General features: G+C 42.3%; 1 protein-coding gene across 1 annotated transcript; it reads right to left on the bottom strand.

The window, feature by feature from the left end:
* Positions 1 to 831: 831 nt before the first annotated feature.
* On the bottom strand, positions 832 to 20,550 carry LOC115120163 (myosin heavy chain, fast skeletal muscle-like). The gene is made up of 39 exons (XM_029649067.2): positions 20,344 to 20,550; positions 19,849 to 19,992; positions 19,440 to 19,596; positions 19,175 to 19,202; positions 18,886 to 19,000; positions 17,626 to 17,718; positions 17,332 to 17,395; positions 17,116 to 17,214; positions 16,053 to 16,156; positions 15,721 to 15,859; positions 15,493 to 15,611; positions 15,218 to 15,367; positions 14,952 to 15,122; positions 14,501 to 14,804; positions 14,280 to 14,347; positions 14,067 to 14,154; positions 13,704 to 13,821; positions 13,235 to 13,358; positions 12,875 to 13,011; positions 12,357 to 12,612; positions 11,999 to 12,241; positions 11,728 to 11,904; positions 11,460 to 11,605; positions 11,275 to 11,365; positions 10,642 to 11,031; positions 10,227 to 10,353; positions 9,969 to 10,087; positions 9,647 to 9,843; positions 9,297 to 9,480; positions 8,700 to 8,865; positions 8,378 to 8,502; positions 5,418 to 5,726; positions 4,937 to 5,140; positions 2,951 to 3,076; positions 2,544 to 2,714; positions 2,158 to 2,262; positions 1,979 to 2,074; positions 1,701 to 1,832; positions 832 to 1,076 (listed from the first exon to the last, which is right to left on the bottom strand). Exons 1-39 carry the CDS (start codon positions 20,548 to 20,550, stop codon positions 1,062 to 1,064), a joined length of 5,808 nt encoding a protein of 1,935 aa, XP_029504927.2. The 3' UTR covers positions 832 to 1,061.
* Between the last annotated feature and the right edge of the window lie 1,020 nt (positions 20,551 to 21,570).

Genomic DNA, 21,570 nt, shown 5'->3' with positions numbered 1-21,570 from the left:
GATCTGCAATCCATCACAACAGACCCATAGAACTATACCCCGAGGGGCTTTAACATCTGTCATAATAACACTCTGAACAACAGAGACATTTCCTGTCGAGTCAGAAAATGTTCTATGCCAGGCGAAATCGCGCCTCATTAGCTCATTGTTACGGATTTATCCAAATAAATGTCACTAGAAAACAGCTTAAACAAATGCAAATGTGGCTACTTTGCTGTTATTCTGGCTGTATGTTTTGACATGACTGTAAGTTAGCAGTAGTTGGATAGCTATCAAGCAAGGGATAATGACGTTACCAGCCAGTATGGAACATTTAGAACGAACGACTGGGTCGCGTCTATAGATACAGAACAAAAAGACTGAACGACTGGGTCGCGTCTGTAGCAACTGAACCCATAGAACGAACGACCAGCCAGCTTGGGTAGCAACCCTAGATTTGTGTCGGGACTATATCTTGTAGAAGGATGTAATAGTATGAATAAATTCATCAAAATAACTTTGTCTGGGGCCCAACAACACCCTTGCCAATATATCCTCCAAACTCCGGCATTACCACTTAAATATTATACTTATAATGTGCCTTCGGGACAGTGTGGAGTCAGTGGTTGAATCTAATCTAATTGTTACATCACAGCTTTCGGATAATATTGAATTTCTTTATAGGCCTACATTTATAAGATGTTTCCTAGTTGTGTAAAATGTTAATTTAACAGTTTTTTTATAATGTAAAGTGAATTCACGAAGTCACCAAAGGTACAGTACATATGTTTTTACATTTCAAATATGTTTTATTAAGGAGCATACAACAGTGTAAACAAGTTCCCAAAACAATTTGTGGGCTACCCCTTTTACACACAAGACAACCACAACAACACGCATCAAAACAAAATGGACAACAAAACACAAAAACCAAATGACAAGGAGAAAAAATAATGAAAAACCAGTACCCCCACTGACCACCCAGCCCCTGGCCTGGTTTCTCTGCCTTGTAGTAGCTAGAATAATGTAAGGCTGTCTTAAGAATGGTTCAGTCCAAGTTCTCTATTTAAAATAAAATAGGTTTACTCTTCTTTGGCCTGTAAGAGAAAGTAATAGATATTAATGAGTATATCCAGTTCTGGGCTCAAGATCAACAATAACTAAAATTGTGGTTACATGAAAATTTACTTGGAATGAAATGCCTCTGATCTTTTAAAATTAAGATTAAAGGAACATTAACCTTAAATTCAATTTCTTCATGTTTTTTTAAGAACATTGCTTAGAAACGCCTAGCACGGCTTAGTACTTCTTCTCCATGGTCATAATCCTCAAAACGTCAGTTGCAGAGCCGTTAAGAAGTTTGTACTGCTAATTTTTTTGCTGTTGTGAACGTCTCAAACGATAACCAATCATAATTCGGGAAGTTGTACACAAAAGCCGGACCAGCTAGTCACAGTAAAAATGCTAATTAGCTGTAAAAGTGATATGCGGCCTTCTAAAAGGTATGTTTTGCTCTTGTGGATTTATATTGTAATTGACAGGTGGAATTGTTGCATATAGCTACTTTAATTGTGTCCAATAATAATTTTGGCCATGTTAATGCAGCCAAACTATTATTTGTTTTGAATTAGGTTTAATCGGAGTCTGTGACAGCCTTTATTGATGATGATGAAGTCTTACTTGAACATTATTCAGATGTAGGTTTAAAAGCAGATCTTTACCTTTCCAGAGTCACGGCTCTTGACTCTGAGCTTGTTGACCTGGGACTCTGCAATGTCAGCGCGTTCCTCAGCCTCCTCCAGCTCATGCTGAACCTTACGGAACTTAGACATGTGCTGGTTGGCTTGTTCCTCCTGGGAGGAGGGACAAAGAACAACATCAGTGGTTTATTCAGGATGGCATATTTGTTTCTTGCTTTGCTTACTATGGCCAAGTTCACTACACAACTTAATACAGGCTAAAACCATTATACTTGCTATACATTTTTGGCCTAACTCACCGCTTCCTCAGCCTGCCTCTTGTAGGCCTTCACTTTAAGCTGCAGCTTTTCTACTAGATCCTGAAGTCTGATAATATTCTTGTTGTCCTCCTCAGTCTGTGGGCGGAAGTAGATGTATCAGTGTCCATCCTTTCATACACATCTGTCTGTATTACTGTGTGTTAAGGTGCTTTTCTTACTTGGTATGTGAGCTCCTTGACTCTGCGCTCGTACTTGCGGACTCCCTTAACTGAGTCTACACCTCTTCTCTGCTCGGACTCCACCTCAGCCTCCAGCTCACGTACCTTCACAGATGAAATGGTCATGTTATTTTACGAGGAGGAATCAGTTTCAAATCACTGCAAATAAATAGAGGTAGTTCCTCCAGGCTAACGTCAAGACATGGTGTTGACGAAAGTTACAGACTTTGTTCAGATACTCAACTATCACAAAGTCTTTGTCTCTTCCTATGTCCTTTTTGCAAATTTAATGGGAGAGTTTCTAATGATAATGACAGTATCATTATCCACATGGGTTATTGAAAGCAAATTGTTTACCCCATCTTCTAAATGCCTGCATAACTCACCCTGGACTCCAGTTTCTGGAGCTGCTTCTTGCCTCCTTTCATGGCCAGATTCTCAGCCTCATCCAGACGGTGCTGCAGGTCCTTGACTGTGACCTCCAGGTTCTTCTTCATCCTCTCCAGGTGAGAACTGGTGTCCTGCTCCTTCTTCAGCTCCTCAGCCATCATGGCCGCCTGAAATATCATTAAATAGGTTTAATGAAGGTTAGACCTTATGGCAACACAGACAGGTTTTCCTGTAATGATCTGATAACTGCATGTCTTGACTTAGTTATTCTGCTGTTATTAACTGTTGCACTCATAAAATCTTATGAAAAAAACTGATTGTTAGAATTTGGTACAGATCAAACACTTTCATGTGGTTAGCCTGGAGACCTTGTACTGTGTTTTGGCCAAACATATGGACTCACATCAGTGATGGCCTTCTTGGCCTTCTCTTCTGCGTTTCTGGCCTCGTGGATGATGTCGTCCACCTCTCCTTGCACCTGCACCAGGTCAGACTCCAGCTTCTTCTTAGTGTTCAGAAGGTTGGTGTTCTGGAGGAGGAAATAAAGATCAATCAATGACTGGCTGAAACGCCTTCTCAAGACAATATATCAGTCACACCATGGAAACTATGGAAATCAATCTCCCATATATCAATCTCTTCAATGCTAAGATTGTGAAAAGAAAAAATATTTAAGGGGCTTTTAATCAAGTATTTAGGTAATTAATTTCCTTTGATGTACTTTATAAAGTATGCTATAGTATCTGAAATGGCATGGATGTACGGCGCATACGGAAAGTATTCAGACCCCTTGATGTTTTCCACATTTTGTTACAATTACAACCATGTTCTAAAATTGCCCCCCCCCCCCTCAAACTACACACAATTCTCCATAATGACAAAGTAAAAACTGTTAAGAATTTTTTGCTAATTTATTTTAAATTAAACTGAAATATCACATTTACATAAGTGTTCAGACCCTTTACTAAGTCCTTTGTTGAAGCACCTTTGGCAGCGATTACAGTCTCGAGTCTTCTTGGGTATAACGCTACAAGGTTGGCACACCTGTATCTGGGGAGTTTCTCCACTCAAGTACATTCAAGGACTTGTCCTGAAGCCACTCCTGCAATGTCTTGGCTGTGTGCTCAGGGTTGTTGTCCTGTTAGAATGTGAACCTTTGACCCGGTCCTGAGTGCTCTGGAGCATATTTTTATCAAGGATCTCTCCTTGATTCTGACTAGTCTCCCAGTCCCTGCAGCCACCACCATTCACCGTAGGGAGGGAGCCAGGTTTCCTCCAGACGTGATGCTTGGCATTCAGGCCAAAGAGTTCAATATTGGTTTCATCAGACCAGATAGACCATGAGAAACAAGACTGAGTGTCTTTAGGTGCCTTTTGGCAAACTCCAAGTGGGCTGTCATGTGCCTTTCACTGAGGAGAGGCTTCCGTCTGCAGCACTCCACCAATCAGGCCTTCATGGTGGAGTGCTGCAGAGATGGTTGTCTTTCTGGAATGTTCTCCCATCTCCACAGAGGAACTCTGGAGCTCTGTCAGAGTGACCATCAGGTTCTTGGTCACTCACTGACCTAGGCCCTTCTCCCCCGATTGCTCAGGTAGGCTGGGTGGCCAGCTCTAGGAAGAGTCTTGGTGGTTTCAAACTTCTTCCATTTAAGAATGATGAAGGCCACTGTGTTCTTGGGGGTCTTCAATGCTGCAAAAATGTTTTGATACCCTTCCCTAGATCTGTGCCTCGACACAATCCTGTTTCGGAGCTCTACAGACAATTCCTTTGACCTCATGGCTTGGTTTTTTCCCTGACATGTACTGTCAACTGTGGGACCTTATATAGACAGGTGTGTGCCTTTTCAAATCATGCCCAATCAATTGAATTTACCACAGGTTGACTCCAATCAAGTCGTAAAAACATCAAGGATGATCAATGGAAACAGGATGTACCTGAGCTCAATTTCAAGTCTCATAGCAAAGGGTCTGAATGCTTATGTAAATAATGTTTTTCTATTATTTATACATTTCTAAAAACCTGTTTTCGCTTTGTCATTATGGGGTATTGTTAATTATTCTCAAATCCATTTGCACTGTGTGTCTAGAATGAGCTAAAATAGGACATGACAAAGATTGTCATGAAAGGCACGTCGGAGACAACTGTTTAATTTGGTTCCATTAAGTGGAAGTTCCATTTGTCTCCCCATGTGCAGATATACTCCCTGAAACATCTTTAGATTTATGAAACCACTGTCTAGTCCCTTTTTACCTTATCCCCAAATAATGTTGTCACATACACTGGATAGGTGCTGTGAAATGTATTGTTTTACAGGGTCAGCCATAGTAGTACGGCTTCTAGGCATATTCCTCATATCATCACACTGCCAATGAGTGACCAGACCCGTACCTGAGAGTGGAGCAGTCCCACACGCTCACTGGCGTCCACCAGCTCTTGCTCAGCCACTTTGCGGCCTCTCTCAGTCTGCTCCAGAGCAGCCCTCAGCTCCTCAATCTCTGTCATCATCAGACCGTTCCTGCGTTCCACCATGGCGGCCTGCTCCTTCATGTCTTCTGACTCACGGACAGCATCATCAAGGAGAATTTGGGCATCCTGGAATTCAAAACGACAGAGTATTAGGACGTGTGAATGTTGTCTTTATGACAGAGTATTAGGACGTGTGAATGTTGTCTTTATGACAGAGTATTAGGACGTGTGAATGTTGTCTTTATGACAGAGTATTAGGACGTGTGAATGTTGTCTTTATGACAGAGTATTAGGACGTGTGAATGTTGTCTTTATGAAAAATGTGACTGCTTTTCTACTTTATTACATTGCTGGATTAATCTGAGACCAAAACAAATCAGTCACAAGTTTTGACATTCTTTACCTTAAGTTGTCCCTGGACATTTCTCAGCTGTTTCGTGGCATCAGTGGCCTGTCTATTGGCGTGGCTCAGCTGCATCTCCATCTCATTCAGGTCTCCATCCATCTTCTTCTTCACCCTCAGGGCGTCGCTCCTGCTGCGGACCTCAGAGTCCAGTGTGTTCTGCATGGATTCTATAATCCGCTGGCTGTTCTTCTTGATCTGCTCCATCTCCTCGTCCTTCTCTGCCAGCTTCCTGTCCACCTCACCCTTGATCTGGTTCAGCTCCAGCTGCACATGCAGAATCTTGGATTCCTCATGCTCCAGTGTTCCCTGGACAAATACAAGTGAATTGTCACAGAATTCTTGACATCGGAGGTTTTCCCAGCAATTAAAACATTATAAGACTTGGAGACAGCTAAAAGTAACAATTGTCTCTCACTTGTGTTTATAAGACCTAAAGCAGTTGCATAAATCAAAGTGCCCACTCTTCACAATGTGCATAAAGATAGCAGAACACAGATATGATGTCATTGTTCTAACACTACAATCCTAGTTTTTAAAACTATGGGGCACAACATGGTTCAATGTGCCAATAAATCAACACAATCTACTATCATATATATATATATGCCGATGTCTGGGAGCTAGAATCAGGATCATGTATACTGTGCTAATGTTTCAAGTTTTAAAGTCACATGCACAAGTACAGTGAAATGCCTTTCTTGCAAACTCAAAACCCAACAATGCAATAATCAGTAGCTATGTATTACTAGAAAAAAACACATGAGAAAAAAGAATAGGAAATATGAATACACAATAAAGTAAGTAAACATACTATATACAGGAAATATAAATTCAATAATATATTTTCATGTGCAGGGATCCTGTGGTGATGGAGGTAGATATGTATAGGGGTAAGGTGACAGGGATACTGGAGTGATGGAGGTGGATATGTATAGGGGTAAGGTGACAGGGATACTGGAGTGATGGAGGTGGATAGGTATAGGGGTAAGGTGACAGGGATACTGGAGTGATGGAGGTAGATATGTATAGGGGTAAGGTGACAGGGGTACTGGAGTGATGGAGGTAGATATGTATAGGGGTAAGGTGACAGGGATACTGGGGTGATGGAGGTAGATATGTATAGGGGTAAGGTGACAGGGATACTGGAGTGATGGAGGTAGATATGTATACGGGTAAGGTGACAGGATACTGGAGTGATGGAGGTAGATATGTATAGGGGGGGTAAGGTGACAGGGATACTGGGGTGATGGAGGTAGATATGTATAGGGGTAAGGTGACAGGGATACTGGAGTGATGGAGGTAGATATGTATAGGGGTAAGGTGACAGGATACTGGAGTGATGGAGGTAGATATGTATAGGGGTAAGGTGACAGGGATACTGGGGTGATGGAGGTAGATATGTATAGGGGTAAGGTGACAGGGATACTGGGGTGATGGAGGTAGATATGTATAGGGGTAAGGGGACAGGGATACTGGGGTGATGGAGGTAGATATGTATAGGGGTAAGGTGACAGGGGTACTGGAGTGATGGAGGTAGATATGTATAGGGGTAAGGGGACAGGGATACTGGGGTGATGGAGGTAGATATGTATAGGGGTAAGGTGATTAGGCAACAGGATATAAGATAAACAGAGTATCAGCAGCTTGTATGCTCCCGAGTGGTGCAGTGGTCTGAGGCACTGCATCTCAGTGCTTGATGCCTCACTACAGACACCCTGGTTTGAGTTCAGGCTGTATCCCAACCGGGCGTGATTAGTAGTCCCATAGGGCGGCGCACAATTGGACCAGCGCCGTGGGGTTTTGGCCGGTGTAGGCCGTCATTGTAAATAAGAATTTGTTCACTGACTTGCCTAGTTAAATAAAGGTTAAATAAAAATATATATAATAAAGTATGTGAGTGGGTGTGTAGAGTCAGTATAATGATTGAGCAGATGATGGAGTGAGTGTGTGTGTGTGTGAGAGTGGGTAGGGTCCTGTGAGTGTGTGTGTGAGAGTGGGTAGGGTCCTGTGAGTGTGTGTGTGAGAGTGGGTAGGGTCCTGTGAGTGTGTGTGTGAGAGTGGGTAGGGTCCTGTGAGTGTGTGTGTGAGAGTGGGTAGGGTCCTGTGAGTGTGTGTGAGAGTGGGTAGGGTCCTGTGAGTGTGTGTGTGAGAGTGGGTAGGGTCCTGTGAGTGTGTGTGTGAGAGTGGGTAGGGTCCTGTGAGTGTGTGTGTGAGAGTGGGTAGGGTCCTGTGAGTGTGTGTGTGAGAGTGGGTAGGGTCCTGTGAGTGTGTGTGTGAGAGTGGGTAGGGTCCTGTGAGTGTGTGTGTGAGAGTGGGTAGGGTCCTGTGAGTGTGTGTGTGAGAGTGGGTAGGGTCCTGTGTGTGTGAGAGTGGGTAGGGTCCTGTGAGTGTGTGTGAGAGTGGGTAGGGTCCTGTGAGTGTGTGTGTGAGAGTGGGTAGGGTCCTGTGTGTGTGAGAGTGGGTAGGGTCCTGTGAGTGTGTGTGTGAGAGTGGGTAGGGTCCTGTGAGTGTGTGTGTGAGAGTGGGTAGGGTCCTGTGAGTGTGTGTGTGAGAGTGGGTAGGGTCCTGTGAGTGTGTGTGTGAGAGTGGGTAGGGTCCTGTGAGTGTGCAAAGATTGAAATAAAAGGTAAATAAAGATAAATGGTAAACTCAGATAGTCTGTGTAGCTATTTATCAGTCGTATTGCTTGGGGATAGAAGCTGTTCAAGAGCCTGTTGGTGTCAGACTTGATGCACCGGTAATGCAGATACAAAAAAGAGTGACGGAGGGTAATTTGTGGTAACTACATGGAGACTGCCATCTTTATGCACGTCTGCTATTCCGAGGAGCGCACCACCTAGTGAAGAACTGGAAGCTATATTACTACAACAAGTACCAATACAGGAGTACTGAACAGCACTGTAGCTCTCATTCTGTTACATCCTTATGTAGTCGAATAATGTATCATATCTGCTCACTTCAGCCTCCTCCAGAGCGGTCTGGATCTCAGAATTCTCCATCTCCACAGTCTTCTTGGCCTTTTCCAGCTCATGGATGCTCTTGCTTGTCTCTCCGATCTGTTCAGTCAGGTCAGAGATCTCCTCTGCACAAACACCGAGAAATGGTTTAGAACAGGGAGATTTTCGTGAATGTTGCCAAATATCATACAGCTTTGCATAAAAGTATTTTGGTACCATAGATGTTTCAAAAAAATACATCTATAACTGATAACAATAAAAAAGTGATTGTAAACTGTACACTCCAAATGGGCCAAATAAACAACTCCTGTTGTTTACTCACGTTGGAGGTTCTTGTTCTCTCTCTTCAGAGTCTCCAGCTGATCCAGAGCCTCCTCATAGGAGTTCTTCATCTTGAAGAGCTCTGTGCTCATAGAACGAGCCTCCTTCTGAGCTCCTTCCAGTTCAGCCTGGCCCACCTCATACTTCTGCTTCCACTCAGCCAGAACCTATTGGATTTTATGGGATTTATTCTTGATGCATCTTTCCTTCTAGTCAGAAATAAGCCATGATACCTTATGATCACTGGAGACACATCAATCAAATGTATTTATATAGCCCTTCTTACATCAGCTGATGTCACAATGTGCTGTACAGAAACCCAGGCTAAAACCCCAAACAACAAGCAATGCAGGTGTAGAAGCACGGTGGCTAGGAAAAACTCCTAGAAAGGCCAAAACCTAGGAAGAAACCTAGAGAGGAACCAGGCTATGAGGGGTGGCCAGTCCTCTTCTGGCTGTGCCGAGTGGAGATTATAACAGAACATGGCCAAGATGTTCATAGATGCCTATCAGAATTGTTGTTGTTGCTATTTATTTTTCCAGTCCATTTAATAGCACATTTCAAAAGTCAGTATAGTGTGTGAAGTGTACTTTTTCACCTTGTCGAAGTTCCTCTGCTTCTTATCAAGGTTGCCAGCTATAGCGTTGGCCCTCTCTACATCAATCATGATGTCCTCCACCTCTCCCAGCAGCCTTTGCTTGGTCTTCTCCAGCGAAGCACACTTTGAGTTGGTTGCCTCAATCATTTCCTCAGCGTCCTGCAGACGCTGTGCCAGCTTCTTCCTGTTAGACAGGAAAGAGTTAATCTTGTAATGCTTCCACAGGTAATCAGATAAATGTATCATATAAACATGATGCCTCATAACTAAGTGAAATTAGGAAGGTGGGAAGACGCGCACATTTAGGATCCTAGTTATAATAAAAGGTTGTTTTAAGTGTAACTGCTTACTTGGCCTCCTCAAGCTCCTCTGTGCGCTGGATGGCATCCGTCTCATACTTGGTCCTCCACTGAGCCACCTCGCTGTTGGCCTTAGACATGCAGCGTTGCAGTTCTGCCTTGGCCTCTTGCTCCAACTCAAACTGCTCCCTCAGAAGGTCACAGTCATGGCGGGCAGACTGGACACCATGGGCCAGGGAATTCTTAGCCTGAGTGAGAGATAGCAAAACAGGTTACAGTAATACATTGCTGAGGATGGTTTAGTTATTATAAACATGACAAGAGGCATTTGACTCTATACTCTGTGCTTGGTAGAGCATTTAGATTCCCTTACTTTGACCTCCTCCTCAATCTGCCTCTTTAGCTCCTCCACCTGCTGTGTGAAGGCCTGCTTGCCTCTGGTCAGCTGAAACACCAGAGCTCCCTTCTCTTCCAGCTGGCGTCCAAACTCACCTGCAAGGGATGAGACTACACATTGTAAATTCTTCTGTTCTTAAAAATACTGTAGCCTTGTACAATAGCCCCTAACACATGTTGTTGGGTACTGATTTAGATTATGTATGGAAAATGCGTTGGTCATTGTTGTGGGTACCGTTCTCAGTCAGGAGTCTGGCCCTATGTCCACTGATGTCGTTGATCTGGCGAAGGTTCTCATCGTTCCCAGTCTTGAGCTCACTCAGCTGATCCTCAATAGTACGGCACATCTTCTCCAGATTGCCCTGTTAGTGAAATATAGATATGTCATTTTACATTCTTATGGTGTACAGCTTGTATACATTTCTGTCTTGCAGTAGGGTTTTGTAGATAGTAATTTGGGAGCGATGCTACTCCAGCCCTGCACCTTCCAGGTCATTGCACTACCCTATGTGCCTATAGGATTAACTCACTAAGTTGAAGCTGTGGTGTGCTTACAAATGTGTCCAACTTTAGAGCTGGACGCAATTCTGCTGTCTGGCAGCATTCCATTCATCCATTCATCTAGAGTATTTGGGGTTTCAAATACTCACCTTAGTCTTGGTGACAGCCTCCATGTTGCTGGAGAGGTCATCGATCTCCATCTTGTACTCGCTCTTCTCCTTCTCCAGTTTCTGCTTAACGCGCTGCAGGTTGTCAATCTGCTCTCCGAGCTCCGCCACACTGTCAGCCTGCTTCTTCCTCAGGACTGCGGCTGTGGCCTCGTGCTGCAGGGTCGACTCCTCGAGGTCGCGTCTCAGTTTCTGGAACTCAGCCTCACGCTTCTTGTTCATCTCGATCTGAGCAGCAGTGGCTCCTCCAGCTTCCTCCAGCCTATCACTGATCTCCTCAAGTTCCCTGGAGAGATCGGCCCTCTGCTTCTCAACCTTTGCCCTGGCAGAATGCTCAGCCTCAATATCCTCCTCCATCTCCTCAATACGAGCCTAAAACAAGGGAGGATGGGGAAATTTAAAATAACCTTGCAAAAAAAAAAAAAATAGGCTGGATAGTTGTGTATTTATACTGTTTTATTGCAACAACAGAAAGTTGCTAAATACACAAGACTGACATCTAGTATCTAGAATATGTAGACTCTAGAACATGTAGTATTTTGAACATTAGTATCTAGAACATCTAGTAATATATGGAATACTATACTAAAGCCGGGGTTAGATACTCTACTGTACCTGGAGTTCCTTGATTTTCTTCTGCAGCTGACCACCCAGAGACTGCTCATCCTCAATCATGCTTAGGAGCTGGCTGGTCTCAAAGTCCTTCCTATGGTAAGATAAATGCATCACTACTCAGTCATTTTTTCATTTAAAAGAGTCTTTCAAACTCCTAACTACAGAAAACTATTTTTTTAATGTACTTTTTGATCTTTTCTTCAGACTGCTGCTTATCATTCTCCAGGTCCATTATGGATTCCTGGGCTAGTTTCAGGTCTCCCTCCAGCTTTCTCTTGGCTCTCTCAAAGTCCATACGGAGCCTCTTCTCTTGCTCCAGAGAAGCCTCGAGCTACATGTTAAGATACTTGTGTCAGTTCATTTTAAACAATCAATGATTATGCCACTGCCTAGCTAAATGTATAATCTAACAATATATAAATCCATGACTCAATAAAGTGTGACTCCACTCACGTCATCAACTTGCTGTTCCAGCTTGGCCTTGGCCTTGGTCAGAGTGTTGACTTTGTCCTCCTCTGCCTGCAGGTCGTCCAGTGTCTGCTGTTGGGCCTCTTGGAGGGCTTTTTTCTCCTTGGTCAGCTTGGCAACGCTCTCATCTTGAGAGGCCATCTCCTCAGTCAGATTTTTGACCTGAACATTTGTATGTAAGTTGTGTGGTTAGTTTCAGTCATTGTTTAGGTTTGGTTTGATTCTACTATTGTTCAGCTATGTCAAAATTTTAGACCTTGTTTTCAGTGGCGTGTTTCTCCTTCTCCACTTTGGCCAGGGTGAGCTCCAGGTCATCAATGTCCTTCTTCAACTCCAAACACTCATCCTCCAGCTTCCTCTTCTTGGAGGTCAGCTCAGCATTCATCTCCTCCTCATCCTCCAGCCTTTCGGTCGTCTCTTTGAGTTTGGCCTCCAGCTGGATCTTGCTCTTGATCAGCCCCTCGCACCTCTCCTCAGCATCAGTCAGATTCTCTGATTCCTGGTTACACAATGATAGAAAAATAGGCAGACATTCATTTAATCAGTGCACACCTCCTGTCCATCGTCTTCTATAAAATATGGGCAATCAAGCCAGGCACTTGACAGATGCTCACAGATGCAACTTGGAGCGTCAGGTCATTCCTCTCCTGCAGAACGGTCACCATCTTCTCCTCAAGCTCTGTCTTGCGGGCCTCAGCCTTGGTCAGGGCGATTTTGCACTTCTCAATGTCCTCCTTCATGTTGGCTAGCTCCTTCTCAGTCTCAGCACTCTTCAGCAGTGGCTTGATCTTGTAATACACCTTCATCCATGGCCAGTGTTTAACATTCATGAATGAGCGAATGTTGTATTTGATGGTGAAGACAGCCTCTCTGAACAACAGGAAACAGGGGTCTTGGTGAGTATTATGGCTAAATAATAGTCATATGTTATTTACAGGACAACGCTCCAGCTCCTCAGAGAAAATAAAGTGAAATTAATTAATTTTAAAAAAGTATAGGATTTGTAAATTTAAGGTGAATATAACATGTTCAATTTGATCCCTGGAATCATTGGAGATTAAATGGAAACCACTGCAACCCTGTTAGATGAATTTGGATGAGCCTTTATCTTGAGATATCTTCTATCCCTCACCTCCGCTCCATCATCTTCACAAACTCCTTCCTCATGGCGAACCCACGACACAGAGACTGTATCATGCAGACCAGAGAGGCCAGTCTCTCGTCTCGCATCTCCTCCAGGACACCCAGCAGACCAGCTTTGAAGAACACCTGAGAGCATGTAACAGGAAGGTAAATGCCCGAGACACCGGTAAGAACTAAGAACACCTGAGAATAAGTCAACATTATCAATGGATGTCATCAGAAGTCAGAAAGCAGGATTGAATTTAAATGAGGGATCAACACGGCAAGATTTATTGTAAAAAGGCATTGAGTGGTTAGCATTTACATTGTTGTTTTACGTTTGCTTTCCTGAGTGTATTTGAACCCTGACCTTGGTGTGTCCAAACTTGTACTGCTCGTGCGCCACATTCATTGACCCAAGCAGATTCTCAGAAGCCTTCTTGTTGTCCATAAATGTTCCTTCTGGGATAACACTGGGATTCAGTACTTTGTACCTGGATTAGGAGAGACTAGCAACTGTTAGTTTTTAAGTTGTGGGCAAACAAAGCTATTCTGTTGCTGTGTCACAGTTCTACCACGGTTTATGAAATCAGCGGAACATTCTAGCCATTCTTCTTTTACATTTTTTTATGAACTCTAGCATAGGCCAATTGATGCCAAACATTGTTTTGGTCTGTATTTATTAAATCTCAGAATGTAATCTTTTAAGATTTCAGAATGTAATATTTTAAGCTCTCAGAATGAAAGAGTTTCTGAGTTTCTTCTTATTTTGTCAAATTCAGTTATATTCAAAAGTTAACATGGAGCCATGTTAGATAGATGACATTTCTAAAGGGTACCTCTGCTTGAAGTCACCGTAGGAGATTCTGCTGGGGAACCCCTTTCTACAGATCCTGATACCCTCCAGTACACCGTTACACCTTAGCTGGTGGATAACCAGGAAGTTCTCCATCAGACCTGAAAAACACAAAATATCATTAAAGCTAAGAAACACTGAAACATTGTAAGGGCTACAAATAGATTGTGGTGATGTAAGTGCCATTATTTCTGGTTAAATATATGGGAATAACTTAAACAGCTATCTTGTACCACATGTAAGTACAGGTAGTTACTTAGTACTTATTTTGTTTTAAGGTACTGAATCTCACTAGCTGCTAAACCATTGGGTTACAATTTTGTATTTCACTCGATGTTTCTTGTACCTGGAGTCTTTGACTCATTGGGGATCAGACAGCGCACAAAGTGAGGGTGAGTGCTCCTCAAGTTGGTCATCAGCTTGCCCAAGTTCTCCTGCAGGGCGGGGACACACCAAACAGCCGTCTCAGAAATCGTTCATACAAATGAACTTATCTGGTCAATAAGATGCGTTAAAAATGTTGACCAGATAACTTTGAATGCAGGTTTGAAAAGCTCACCCTGAACTGGGAAGACACTGTCTGCATGGAGCCTCCCTTTTTCTTGCCTCCCTTCTTGGATGCTCTGTCTGTAAAAAATAATTCAAATCATGAGTGATTTGGTAAACACCATATTTTATTTCGGAGATAATCTATTTGAAACTGCTACCAAATAGTTTGTGTAATGTAATGTTGATATCGGGAATATTGGCAAAAACGATTATTTAACAATGTTAAATGACCTTCAGCTGGAGAATCAACGTAGATAAGAACCAGCAGTTTGACTGAAGACTTCTGGTAGAGCTGCACCACTGACTCATTCAGGGGGTCCTTATTCTTGTCCAGCCAGCCACAGATGTTGTAGTCCACAATACCAGCGTAGTGCACCAACGAGAAGTGGGCCTCAGCCTTTCCCTTGGCAGGCTTGGGCTTCTGGAAAGTCTTTTTCTTGCCCATATGCTGGTCATACAGCTTGTTCTTGAAGGAAGTGTCTGAAGCCTTGGGGAACATGCACTCCTCTTCAAGGATGGAGAAGATGCCCATTGGCTGATGAAAAAATTTAACATTAATAGCAGCCATCTTGTATCAAAGGGATAATAATTCACTCTCAACTCCAACATCCGTCCCTGTCAACTCTGTTGTAGGCCATTCTAAAGTACATTATTTTTTAAGTAGAATTCTCAGTCTGCGTACCTTCTCAATAAGCTCAATGCAGGCAGCCAAGTCCATGCCGAAATCAATGAACTCCCAGATGATTCCCTCCTTCTTGTACTCCTCTTGCTCCAGGACAAACATGTGATGGTTGAAGAACTGTTGCAGTTTCTCATTGGTGAAGTTGATACACAGCTGCTCCATGGTGTTGAACTGTTAGTGAAGTTCAAAGAAGATTAGTTCAATCACCTTCTGTCATAAGACCTTAAAGCCATAAACTGTTTATTCTGTAATAATCACATACTTACATCAAAGATCTCAAACCCAGCAATGTCGAGCACACCGATGTAGAAGTTCCTTTGTTGCTTGGTGTCCAACATCTGGTTGATACGGATCACCATCCACAAGAACATCCGCTCATAGATGGACTTGGCCAGAGCCGAGACTGAGTTATACACCTGTGCAAAAACAGGTGAGACAATGCTCATGTCTTGCTGGTATAGAGCTTGACTTTTTAAAAATCGGACATAAAATGAATCGTGGTGTTGTAGCAATTATGTCATCTTGGATGTAAAGACCTCACCTGAGGCACGGTCTGTCCCTTGGTCACAAACTCATTGCCAACCTTCACTCTGGGGTAGCACAGAAGTTTCAGCATGTCAGCTGAGTTCAGACCCAAGAGGTAACCGATTTTATCAGCTACTGTAGAGAGAAAGAGCATCAGACTCATATACAGGGACAAATGTAGTGTTACTCTGACAGAGAAACCAGTTTCATTCTGTCTATTCCGGTGTTTGGAGAAAGGACTCACCCTCTGTGCCGTCTGGCTCGGCCTGCTCCTCACGCTGCTTCTGCTTGAAACGTAAGTTGCCGTGGTGCATGACAGCGCCGGTCAGCTTGTAGATGCCTATCTTCTCATCATTGGTGAAGCCCAGGATGTCAATGGCGGCCTGAGTGACGGGAACTCCATAGTTAAACTTAGTGTACGCACATACAGGAGATATCACAAGTGCAGGGAGTTTCAAACTGGACAAAAGTGTCATGGGGCTGCACTGCTTGGAGTTAAGTAACAACATAATTGTGCATTGCATTCAGAGGAGATAGAGACATTATTCATTCTTGTATATAGTTTGAGAGACTCACATCTGTGGCATCCAGCTCCTCTTTGTCATCGATAGAGGCCACTTTTATCTGCCCTTGGCTGATCATGGGGAAGTCGTAGGGGTTGGTGGTGATGAGCGTCATTTCTGTGGGGACAGAGAACCGGACAGAGTTAGTTCAACCAGATGGAATTTGCTTTCCCCTCCCTTTTCCTCTTTTGCATGAGATGAAGATTAAGGTTAGAAAGTGCGGACATAAAGGACGTACTGGATCTGCATTGAAGAGCCAAATGCAACTCAAAATACAAATGTAATGCAATGCAAAATAGAGTGGTCAAATGAAACCGTATGGATTTGATCATTTCCCCTCCCTATTCCTTCTAGGAGTCTATACCACAGGAATACGAAGCTGACTTTATGACTCACAGACACATTAAACTACAGGAAGAACCTTTATTGGTTTGCGCGACTCCAACTCACTGAGGCTGGAAATGTCATCTTTCACAATACCATTTAACTTGTCATCAAATGAGGGCAACATTTGAGTGGTGAATTGTCACTTTGTCGTGGATTGTTTGATTGATTTTACCCCATAATTTCCACTGGAGTACAGTCGTTCTCCATGCAGTCGTTCTCCATGCAATAGTTTGCCATGCAGTAGCCTAGTGGTTAAGAGCCAGTAACCGAAAGGTCGCAGGTACAAATCCCGGAGCCAGCAAGGTGGATAAATCTGCCACTCTGTCCTTGAGCAAAGCAGTTAACCCCCCAACAACAACTGCTCCCCGGGCGCTGATGATGTGGATGCCGATTAAGGCATCCCCCCCCCCACATACCTCTCTGATTCAGAGGGGTAGGGCTAAATTCGAAAGACACACTTCGGTTGAATGCATTCAGTTTTGCAACTGACTAGGTATCCCCTTTCCCTGTTTATTGAACTCTATCTCAATTAGAAATATTACAATAATCATGAGTAATACAACCCTGAACTTTATAACTCACTGTAGCACTTACACATTGATATGAGAAAACTGATAAGTTGATTCAGGTGCAATTTCCCTGTCAACTAAACGAGAAAAATAGTCAAACAGCTTTCTACTTTGTCGTACCAATCAGCTCAGGCTTGTGGTTGGTCATCATCTGGTAGAATATGTGGTAGCTTCTCTCATCGGGCAGCTGGAAGGTCACTCTGGACTTCTCCAGCAGGTCTGAAAGAGAAGAAGTGATCAAGTTCAGTGCTTGGTCTCCTTAAAACATAATCTCTGTGAATTTAGGTCATTGTGCATTCATGACAAACAATCCAACAAACAATCCACCCAACTTACAGGTCTCAATGTCAGCACTAGACAGCTTGCCATTACTGTGGAAGTGAATCCTGATGAATTTACCCTAAAGTAGAGCATGGGGGTTAGAAATGAGGGAATGAGTCAACAAAAGGAAACTGCCATGGTGTCCATCTCAGTACTCTGAAAATAGGGCTTTCCTTTATTTCTAAACCGTTGTTTAACACGGACATTTGGAAATACTGGATATGTCTCAATCGTACAGCCTTTCATTGTCATGTCATTCTAGATCAATAAGGAATATTTAAGTATGGCAAGTGTGTCCCTCATACTTACAAAACGAGAAGAGTTGTCGTTCCGAACTGTCTTGGCATTACCGTAAGCCTCCAGCAGAGGGTTGGCAGCAATAATCTGATCTTCAAGAGACCCCTGAAGGAGACGAACACAAGTTGGTCAGAAACAGCATGACATACAGTACTATAGAACACCCTTTTCAACAGTGGTGGAACTGTCTTAAAATAAGCAGTGATATATATATATATATATATATGGCTGGCCTACAGATGTAGGATCTTAATTTGAGCCAGTTTGACACTGCAGCAAAATAATGCTGCAGCAACAGGAAATGTGAATTATTATGTGGATTATACACTGAACAAAAATATACACACACCATGTAAAGTGTTGGTCCCATGTTTCATGAGCTGAAATAAAAAATCCCAGAAATGTTCCATATACACAAAAAACGTACTCCTCTCAAATGCTGTGCACAAATTTGTTTACATCTGTTAGTTTTTCTCCTTTGCAGAGATAATCCATCCACCTGACAGGTTTGGCATATCAAGAAGATAATTAAACAGCATGATCATTACACAAGTGCACCTTGTGCTGGGGACAATAAAAGGCCACTCTAAAATGTGCAGTCTTGTCACACAACACAATGCTACAGGTGTCTCATGTTTAAATAGAATATAATTTTATCGATGGAAATTTGAATGCACATAGATTCCGTGATGAGATCCTTTGGCCCATTGTCATGCCATGTTTGGGATGCTCTGGATCGACATGTACGACAGCTTGTTCCAGTTCACACCAATATCCAGCAACTTCGCACAACCATTGAAGAGGAGTGGAACAACATTCCACAGGCCACAATAAACAGCTTGATCAGCTCTATGCAAGGAGATGTGTTGCACTGCATAAGGAGAATGGTGGTCACCAGATACTGACTAGTTTACTTTTTTTTTTTAAAGGTACAGGATCTGTAAACAACAGATGCATATCTGTATTCCCAGTAATGTGAAATAGATTAGGGACTAATGAATTTATTTCAATTGACTGATTTCCTTATATGAAATGTAATTCAGTAAGATATTTGAAATGGTTTCATATTGCGTTTATATTTGTGTTTAGTACAATTAATGGACATTTTGTAGGGGTTGATACATTTTTCTTAAGGCGAAATCAAGTCTGAAATGTCAAAGTGGAAACTTCAAAAGGCTTTTTAAACCTAAAACACACAAGTTTTACATTTCCTGCATTGCATGGTAAGTTGTCCTGCAACAGGGTCATCAAATTAAGATCCTACACCTGTACCTGCATTTTGCCGGGTTCTGCCGCCCTCTTTCTTTCTCCTCCAGACACAGCAATGGTAGCAAAGTATTGGATGACACGCTTGGTGTTGACAGTCTTTCCTGCACCAGATTCTCCGCTGGTTTATATGACAGAGAATAAGAGGTTCATGTTTCAGTGTCAGACATTCAAAACATAATCACTAAAAAGTACACTTTGAGATCTTTCCTCATTTACTATAGTTCACGTATACGCTTAATAATTGTTATGATATCCAACTAACTATAATGTTAGATGTTAGTTGAGAACTTACGTAATCAGGATAGATTGGTTCTCCCTATCTGCAGGCAAAAAACAACAAAGAATATGAATATAAACCGTTTTGATACATTATGGCATTTGCCAATTATCTTAAAGTAGTAGATAGTGTTGCACACGCTTTTCACTAGATGTAAATAAAAAAGATATTATTGCATTGACGTTTCCAGCTAGTACCTTGGCTGCCCATATCTGCTTGTGTGAGCTTCTATCTATTTATCCATCAATCTATCCGTTCATCCACATGTATAAGATCATACCCGTCAACATGAACTGATAGGCCCTGTCAGAGACAGAGAAGATATGGGGTGGAGCCTCCATGCGCTTCTTTCCTCTGTAAGCGTTAACAACCTCTTCGTCATACACAGGGAGCCACTTGTAGGGATTCACCGTGGCACAGAAGAGCCCAGAGTAGGTCTGGATGAAGGGAAGGAAGTTAGGGGATTAACTAAATCAGCTTTTCTCTTAAACTGTATAGAGCTTCTATGGAACACTTACAAGTGTTTCTTGTATTCAGTTACATTATTTTTGCAAAGGTGTTTTTAATTTACAAACAGCATGTGTATTTTGGAGTTTGGGCATTTTACATTTCCCTTATATGGTGGTGTCCTATGTTCACTTATGAGTGTGTGTATATACAGTAATTTATATGTAGAATAGGTTTCTTACGTAGATCATCCATGCTGCATAACGCTCTTTGAGGTTATACAGGACAGTGGCTTCATTGAGGTAGGTCATCATGGCCATGTCCTCAATCATGTCAAACTTTGGAGGGTTCATTTCGAAGACATCGGCTTCTTTGAAGTCATTAGTCTGAAAATCAGTCGGTAATCTACATTACACTTGGATCAATTGGAAGAACTGTTACTGAATCTGTCGACACTGCTTTAATTTAGTAATTATCAAGACAGTCATATATTTTACTGTACAGATGTAGGATCTTAATTTGAGCCAGTTTACTACAGCAGTAAAATAATCCTGCAGCAACAGGAAATGTTCATTCTTATGTGTGAAATTACAATATTCAGAAGCCTTTTTAAACCTCAAATACACTACAAGTTTTAAGTTCTCCTGCAACATCTGAAGTTATTTTGCTTTGAGATATAATTGTGAATAAACAAACTTCAACTTGAAACTGAATTCTGTCCTATGTTGTAGGCTTACCTCCCCAGTGTCAAGGACTTTCACTTGGACCTTTCCCCCTTCTCTGCCAACAATGGTACCCTTGAGGTACAGCTCCTTAACATCGGTCACATAGCAGGCATTCTTTGCATCAAAGGGCTGGCTTTGGGCCTCAATCCTCTCCTTCTCAGGCTTACGGAGGTATACACCGGCTTTGCCATAAGAAGCCATCTCTGCGTCGGTACTCATGGTGGCGACTCACTGAGAAACATAAACAAAGCAAACAAATTATTGACTTTATTTTGAATTAAACTGTTTTTTTAAAATTCACTGTAATTTATTCAGGATAACCCAATTGAGACCAAGGTCTCATTCCCAATGTTGCCCTGAGTACAAACATTTTCTCACAACAGGAAGAATAATTTACATTACAATTAAAATAATAAGAATAAATATAACCATAAGGCACAACCTCAACACCACAATTTCAACAAATAAATTCTACAATCAATTGAAACAACTGCAATCCTCAATGAATTGATTCAACACCACAGTCCTAAACTGCCGTGACGGCACCAGGGAATTCATGTCCTCATGTTATTCCAACAACGGGGGGCAATAAAAGGATACCTCTTATTTACCTAAATTGGTCGAGACCAGACAGACCTCAAGAGTTAACCAATCCTGTGAGCGGGTTTGGTAGCTCATTCTTTTATACATTAGCAACAAAGTTAGGTAAGTAGTAAGCTTGTGTAGTTAATAAAACACTGTCTCTCATAGAATACTCTCCAATAGAAAAAATGTGAGTGAAAAACTCTAACAATTTCTCACCTTGTCTTCCTCTCCCAGATTAAATTGTGTGTTAGAGGGTTCTGTAAGACATTGAGGTGTCATGATTAAACACACATTACCAGTACTTAGTCTCATCCCACCTGAAGAGTTGTAAGAAAAGTTGAATGGCATCCCAGATTAATCCACTTAAAAACACATTCCATGCACAAAACACATTTCATACCCTGTCACAACAGACAAATAGCATTTAGAACAGATTGCAACTTTACAATACAACTACATTATCAGGTGCCGAGACATTAGAATAAACAGAGTTAAAGGAGTTAGTCTTACCACAGAGGTAGAAGCTGTCTGTCACTGATGCTGCTCTGAGGCTCTATTTATCTGGTTGAGAGTTTGGAGTGCTAACCAAGCAGAAGTTAATTATGGCTCCCCTAATCAAGGATGTGGATTGGAGGAGAGAATTGGGGGCCGACT

This window comes from Oncorhynchus nerka, linkage group LG4 (genome assembly GCF_034236695.1).
Source record: "Oncorhynchus nerka isolate Pitt River linkage group LG4, Oner_Uvic_2.0, whole genome shotgun sequence".
Taxonomy (NCBI): Eukaryota; Metazoa; Chordata; class Actinopteri; order Salmoniformes; family Salmonidae; genus Oncorhynchus; species Oncorhynchus nerka.
Note: the sequence above shows the minus strand (reverse complement) of the source record. Positions and strands in the feature narration are given on the sequence as shown.